Source organism: Theobroma cacao, chromosome 1 (genome assembly GCF_053813885.1).
Source record: "Theobroma cacao isolate CCN51 chromosome 1, ASM5381388v1, whole genome shotgun sequence".
Taxonomy (NCBI): Eukaryota; Viridiplantae; Streptophyta; class Magnoliopsida; order Malvales; family Malvaceae; genus Theobroma; species Theobroma cacao.
Window position 1 is genome coordinate 31,892,715 of NC_142639.1, and position 7,700 is coordinate 31,900,414.

General features: G+C 37.6%; 1 protein-coding gene across 1 annotated transcript; it reads left to right on the top strand.

The window, feature by feature from the left end:
- Positions 1–2,424: 2,424 nt before the first annotated feature.
- Positions 2,425–7,311, top strand: CESA4 (cellulose synthase A4). The gene is made up of 12 exons (XM_018124745.2): positions 2,425–2,585; positions 2,685–2,883; positions 2,984–3,087; positions 3,309–3,375; positions 3,476–3,626; positions 3,751–4,363; positions 4,473–4,610; positions 4,699–4,824; positions 4,927–5,139; positions 5,243–5,758; positions 5,846–6,196; positions 6,532–7,311. The coding sequence occupies exons 1-12, from the start codon at positions 2,538–2,540 to the stop codon at positions 7,111–7,113; spliced, it is 3,108 nt and encodes a 1,035-aa protein (XP_017980234.2). The 5' UTR covers positions 2,425–2,537; the 3' UTR covers positions 7,114–7,311.
- Positions 7,312–7,700: the final 389 nt, after the last annotated feature.

Genomic DNA, 7,700 nt, shown 5'->3' on the forward strand with positions numbered 1-7,700 from the left:
ATAATATTACTAATTTAATTAACTAATTTATATAAGTAAACCCAAAATTTAATTATATAATTAAATTATATGTTAGCTAGCAGATGTTAACACAAATATCAATCAACAACAAAATCTAACTTATAACACATGCAATTGCTTAATTACTTATAACACATTATCTTACTTAATTATATAAATTATTTAATTAACTCATTAATTAACATCTTAATTTTTTTTAAATATTTTAAAATGATCTAATATTATTAATTTAATTAATTGCTTAATTACCAATACATAATTATTCATAAGTAGTTAAATTATGTAATTATTTCCCAAAACCCTTAATTAATTTAAATAAATAAAATATTATCTAATATTATTTTGTTAATTTATTTCTGAACCACTTATAATACATTACATGATTCTTTATTAACTAAATTATTTAATTAGCTCATTAACACCTTAATTAATTTAAACATATTTTAAATTAAATCCTATTACTAATTCATTTAATTGCTTAATTAACTAAAACATTTTTCTAATTGATTAACAACTAAACGCTAATATATTTTGCATAATTACTAATAATTATTTAAATTATTTTCAAATTTTTCATCAAAGCAGATTACTTAAAACAACAATAGATTATTCAAAACAACATTCAAATAATAACAACAATTTCACACAAACAATAACCTAAATTTCACATTTTATAAGGAAATTTACAGTCTTAATACAGCAACAGTTTCATAGCAAGAGTTAAAACACAATGGGGGCAGCAACCAAAACCTACAATATTGGGGCAGCAACAATGAGGAAACCAAAATCCACAATAGGGCAGTAATAACAATGGGGAAACCAAAACCCATAATGGGAAAAATGCTTGACAAATCTTATCGGTTGGAGCAACAATGGGGAGGAGGACGTCAACTGGAGCTTAGGGAATCGAATGGGTAGAAGGATCGGAAGGTTCAAACGGCGAGAAAAGGAGCAAGCAATTGACGGAGGGTTTGCGTCCGGCATGGATGATGCTCCGGTGCATTTCAATCGGCAATTCTAGTGGCGAAGGTCGAGTATGGGGTGCGACGACAAGAGAGGTAGAGAGGAGAGGAGAAGAGAAAAGAGAGAAACAGGGGAAAACGAACCGCTTGAGGGTTTTAATTTGGCCTACTAACAGAATCACTAACGATAATTTTTGTCTGTTAAACCGGCGACTGAATTTCTGTCGGTAAACTTATTAACCTTTTAAGTAATATTACCGACTGAATTTTTGTTGGCAAATTCGTCGCTAAGCTTACTAATATCTTAAACAACTTGACCCCATTACTGACCACACACTTCGTCGACAAACGGTTGGTAAATTTCGTCGACAAAACATTACCGACGGACTTATTCCGTTGATAACGTTTGCCCCATCTTATTGTTCATGCACATTTTTGTTTTACTAATGATTATATTTCATCGGCATTTTTGTCAAAATTTCGTTGGCAACCAATCGGTATTTTTAACATTCTAGTTTCATCGGTAATTTCCAACGAAATTTACTGACGAAAAAAATTCTGTCGACAAAATATGTTTTTTTTTATTATAACAATTATTTAATCGTTAATTATAATTAAGACTCTATTTAATTTAAAATAAAAAATAAAAAAACTTAATTAAATACAATAGAAGAATAAGAATTTTTTTTAAAATTTTTTTATATAATTTAGATAATTTTAAAAATATTATGTTTTTCTTTTTTAAATTTTCACAGGCTTGAAACATATATATTACAATTTGCTCATTTGTTTACGTTCTTTACTATACTATTAGTCAAGGAAAGAAAAGGGTAAGATGGTGCGATCAAGATTTGATAACATATTTTCGGACCTACTATGAATTCCATGTCAAAAAAGGTTTGGATTGAATTTGTTTTTTCTTTTTTGGTTGCAAACAAAAATATCCTCCATCATTTTATGAATTGAAGACTTACACCCTAAAGGCCAACCAAGTATGGCTTCTTTAATATGTTTTTTCTCTCACATTTAGTAGTACAAGTATGTATAATGTTTCATTTTTCTAGAACCCATATTTTCTTATTTTATCAAGACATACATACTGTGAATCTATGCTTGGTTTTTGGGCATGGTAGGTACGTGACACATGCAAGAAATGCGTTAATCATCTCTTTAGGGTTCAGCTAAGTTTATTTGTTAGGAAGAAGTTAAGTGTCAGCCTTAGAGATGAGAAGCACCTGCCTTTGATTCGAAGCTAGCTATTCAAAGATGTCAGGCGTTTGGCACAGCTCGCTGAAGCAAACCTTTCCTTGTCCCTCCTACCGCTCCTTTAGCGTCTCTTAGACTCAAACCTACGACTTCTCAACTCACAGTTTGGTAGACTCTGATCCCTTCCACAACACACCCTTCCCCTTCCATGTGATATTTCACTTACCTTGGCTCTCCCCACAACCCCCTACCTTATAATACCCTCTTCTCCTTTCTCTGCCCTCACCTCCTCTCTGTCTCATATCCTTTTCATCTACCTTCACCTCTTGTTTCTTTTCTTTGCGTGCCATGGCCTCAAGCACCATGGCTGGCTTTGGTTCACTTGCCGTCGACGAGGTACTTTCTTAATTTTTCCTTCTTCTTCCTTTCTTTATTTTTATCATTGTCTCTGTGCTGAGACTAACGTGTTTCTTATTAATGTGATGTGGGTGGCAGAACCGGCCTCCGACCCGGCAGTCTTCAGGAAAGATATGCAAAGTTTGCGGGGATGAGATTGGCCACAAGGAAGATGGAGCATTGTTTGTGGCTTGTCATGTGTGTGGGTTCCCGGTTTGCCGGCCCTGTTATGAGTACGAGAGGAGTGAAGGAACCCAGTGCTGCCCCCAGTGCAACACTCGCTACAAGCGTCTTAAAGGTTAATTTGTTTTACTCTCCTGCTCTCCATTATGTTTCAAGACTTCATTAATTTGTTAGAGAAAGTTTGAACAGAACTAACATGTTTTCTTGTCCCCCAGGTAGTCCAAGAGTTGCAGGAGATGAGGAAGACAACTCTGACCAAGATGACTTTGATGATGAATTTCAGACTAAGAACCGCAAAGATGACTCAGATCGGCAACATGTAAGTTAATTATAGAATAGACACTTTAATTTCATATTGTAATTGTCTTCGATGTCATTGTCTTATTTTCATACGGTAGGACTATTAATTAAGTTTTGTCTTCAATGATAATAATCTGATCAGATAGTCTAAATTTCAAATAGTGGATAACTTGATTGAAGTACATGACAGCATATAGAAAGTAAGAAGAATGCTAAGCCCAGGATGGTCAAATTTTGCAGGAAAATGGGGACTATAATAATCAGCAATGGCATCCAAATGGTCAAGCTTTCTCAGTTGCAGGAAGCAGTAAGTGCAACAAAATTTTCTTTTTTAACATTCATTTGCTTTCGTTCTCGAAAACCTGATTTTTATTTATATCTATGGGTGGGTTGTCGACGGGGTGCAGCTGCTGGGAAGGATTTTGAAGGCGACAAAGAGATATATGGCAGCGCAGAATGGAAAGAGAGAGTTGAGAAATGGAAAGTCAGACAAGAGAAAAGAGGTTTGATGAGCAATGATGATGGAGGAAACGATCAAGCTGAAGAAGATGATTATCTGTAAATTCCTCTTTATCCATCTTTCTTGCACTTTAAACCACTGGATAACAGTCTTAACACAAATATGTACACAAATACATGCATATACCACCTTGTACCAACAATTTTCTCATTCCTTTTGCAGCATGGCCGAAGCTCGACAACCTCTCTGGCGAAAAGTCCCAATTCCCTCAAGCCTGATCAACCCTTATCGGATAGTCATCGTCCTCCGCTTCATAGTTCTGGTCTTTTTCCTTCGTTTTCGTATTCTAACACCGGCTTATGATGCTTACCCCTTATGGCTCATCTCTGTTATATGTGAAGTATGGTTTGCCTTCTCCTGGATACTCGACCAGTTCCCCAAATGGCTCCCCATTACCCGTGAAACTTACCTGGATCGCCTGTCCTTGAGGTTTGAGCGTGAGGGAGAGCCAAATCAACTGGGCTCAGTTGATGTCTTCGTGAGTACTGTTGACCCTCTCAAGGAACCACCCATCATAACAGCAAACACAGTTCTATCAATATTAGCTGTCGATTATCCTGTTGAGAAAGTGACTTGTTATGTGTCGGATGATGGTGCTTCTATGCTTCTTTTCGACACACTATCTGAAACCGCTGAATTTGCAAGGAGGTGGGTACCGTTTTGCAAAAAACATAATGTCGAGCCTAGGGCACCTGAGTTTTATTTCTCCGAGAAGATAGATTACTTGAAAGACAAGGTGCATCCTAGCTTTGTAAAAGAACGCAGAGCCATGAAAGTACGTTTACAAACTCTCTGTTTACATTTTTGTGCTAACAATGTCCTCATCGTGTTCAAACATGCAAGTTAACAAGAGTTTATAATATATTGCTTCTGATTTACCGTAGAGGGAATATGAAGAATTTAAAGTGAGGATCAATGCACTGGTGGCAAAGGCTCAGAAGAAACCAGAAGAAGGATGGGTGATGCAGGATGGCACCCCATGGCCTGGAAATATTACTCGTGATCATCCTGGGATGATTCAGGTTAGATAAGAGCATATCAAATTATTTTTTTAACCCTGAAAATTGCGGACCAGATCAAAGTGGTGCTCAAAAGCTACTTGCTTTACAGGTATATCTAGGAAGCGCCGGTGCTCTTGATGTGGATGGCAAGGAACTGCCTAGGCTTGTGTATGTATCTCGTGAGAAACGGCCTGGTTATCAACACCACAAGAAAGCCGGTGCCGAGAATGCTCTGGTGAGTACTGTTTCGTAATGCTCTTGTTGCTTTCGTTTGTGAGATCAAAAGAGTGCAGTTAATGATTTGTTGCTCCTGTTGGATCATGGATGCCATTGACAGGTTCGAGTGTCTGCAGTGCTTAGTAATGCACCCTTCATTTTGAATCTGGATTGTGATCACTACATCAACAACAGCAAGGCCCTAAGGGAGGCGATGTGCTTTTTAATGGATCCCCAATTTGGAAAGAAGCTTTGCTATGTTCAATTTCCACAGAGGTTCGATGGTATTGATCGTCACGATAGATATGCTAATCGAAACGTTGTCTTCTTCGATGTAAGTCACTGAATAAAATGATATTTTTTGTTTGCTATTTTTCATTTCATTTTGGTTTTGAAAAATTGATACCTAAAAACGACAATGCCTCTTTTTGTTATAGATCAACATGTTAGGTTTAGATGGGCTTCAAGGTCCTGTATATGTAGGCACAGGCTGTGTCTTCAACAGGCAGGCACTGTATGGCTATGATCCACCAGTATCCGAGAAGCGACCAAAGATGACATGCGACTGCTGGCCTTCATGGTGTTGCTGTTGCTGTGGGGGGTCAAGGAAAAAGTCAAAGAAGAAAGGAGAGAAAAAGGGCTTACTTGGAGGTCTTCTATACACCAAGAAGAAGAAAATGATGGGAAAGAACTATGTGAGAAAGGGGTCTGCACCAGTCTTTGATCTTGAAGAGATTGAAGAGGGGCTTGAAGGATACGAGGAATTGGAGAAATCATCACTAATGTCACAGAAGAACTTTGAGAAACGATTCGGACAGTCACCAGTCTTCATTGCTTCAACTCTGATGGAAAATGGTGGCCTTCCTGAAGGCACCAATACCACATCACTTATTAAGGAGGCCATTCATGTAATTAGCTGTGGTTATGAAGAGAAAACTGAGTGGGGCAAAGAGGTGAGTAATATTATAATGAGCCCCTACTCACTGTATATATAGTTTATTTTGGAAATTACTGATGATGGAAATTGTTTTGGTTTACAGATTGGATGGATTTATGGGTCAGTCACAGAAGATATTTTAACAGGTTTCAAGATGCACTGTAGAGGATGGAAGTCAGTTTACTGTGTACCAAAAAGACCAGCATTCAAAGGGTCAGCTCCAATCAATCTATCAGATCGGTTACACCAAGTTCTGAGATGGGCTCTCGGTTCTGTAGAAATTTTCCTCAGTCGTCACTGCCCACTTTGGTATGGCTACGGCGGAAAACTGAAACGGCTGGAGAGGCTTGCTTACATCAACACCATCGTTTACCCTTTCACTTCCATTCCTTTACTCGCTTATTGTACTATCCCAGCTGTTTGTCTCCTGACTGGAAAATTCATCATCCCAACTGTAAGTAATATAGGAGAAACATTCTGAAAGTGATTGATTTATTAGGCTGTGGAAATAAAACATGAAACTTGGTAATAAGTCTCTTTGAAACACCAGAAAACCTCATCTTTAGTTGCTTGGAGACTGACTGCTCTTGCTATCTAGTTTTGAAATATACAATTTAAAATGATAGTTTGGAATAATTTGTTCTGTTTGTCTGTAACATCTATAGCTATAAAAGAGGAGAAGAGGAATAGGATAATAGGATTTTTTTTTTGGAATTATTAGTCCCAGAACTTGATTCTTTAAGCTTGATGCATGGTTCTAGTGGATGACCATTTTTATTCTATGTGCAGCTGAGCAACTTTACAAGTGTATGGTTCTTGGCACTTTTCCTTTCCATCATAGCAACTGGTGTGCTTGAACTTCGATGGAGCGGAGTTAGCATCCAAGACTGGTGGCGTAATGAACAATTTTGGGTGATCGGTGGTGTCTCTGCACATCTATTTGCAGTCTTCCAAGGCCTTCTCAAAGTCCTTGCTGGAGTCGACACCAACTTCACCGTAACATCAAAAGCCGCAGACGATGCTGAGTTTGGTGAGCTTTACCTCTTCAAATGGACCACCCTCCTTATCCCTCCGACAACTCTAATTATATTGAATATGGTGGGAGTCGTGGCTGGGGTTTCTGATGCAATTAATAATGGTTATGGCTCATGGGGTCCCTTATTCGGCAAGCTATTCTTCGCTTTCTGGGTCATTCTTCACCTCTATCCTTTCCTCAAAGGTTTGATGGGAAGGCAAAACAGGACTCCGACCATCGTTGTGCTGTGGTCTATACTTCTTGCATCAATTTTCTCGCTGGTCTGGGTTCGGATCGATCCTTTCTTGCCCAAGCAAAAAGGTCCAGTCCTCAAACCATGTGGAGTGGAGTGCTAATCGTGTCCGTTACAATCTCCTCAACATTTCTTTTTGGCCGTATGCCGCTATTGATTTGCTTCGATTCCCCAAATGGTTTTGAAACTTTTTTCAAGGGATTGATATTGTATATACAGTCTCTTAAGATTTTGTTGGTAATGCTAAGAAGGGTGTCATTGACTAATACAAGCATGTAAGATAATGCCTATTTTAGACAAATTGCCCTCTTATTTCATACATTATACAACGCACCTATTCAAAACTCCATCGCAATCATATGTCAATCACATTTTTCTTTTGTTATCTTATTAGATTTCGATTTTATATTCTAATTTTCTTTTAATCACTTTTGCTCACTAATTCTCAAACTACACCTAAATTTTGTCCCACCAAGGACCTGTTCTATTTGCAAAACATATTTGCTAGTTAAGAAGTACAGTGTAGCAACCACTTTACCCTTTCCTTTCTTTTTTTGGGTGTGTGTTCTGGCCACCACTTCGGGATTTACTTTAAAAATGTTAGATTTAAATCCTGTGATAATCCTCTAAAGCAAATGAATTGCTTCTACCATTTTTGCTTTGATTTTTACCACAGTAGGTCTCTCACCT

Excerpts from the sequence above, each read along its gene's own strand:
- CESA4 (XM_018124745.2), top strand. The coding sequence starts at position 2,538 with ATGGCCTCAAGCACCATGGCTGGCTTTGGTTCACTTGCCGTCGACGAG. Across the intron at positions 2,884-2,983 it reads TCGCTACAAGCGTCTTAAAG|GTAGTCCAAGAGTTGCAGGA; the intron begins GTTAATTTGTTT and ends CTTGTCCCCCAG. Across the intron at positions 5,140-5,242 it reads GAAACGTTGTCTTCTTCGAT|ATCAACATGTTAGGTTTAGA; the intron begins GTAAGTCACTGA and ends TTTTTGTTATAG.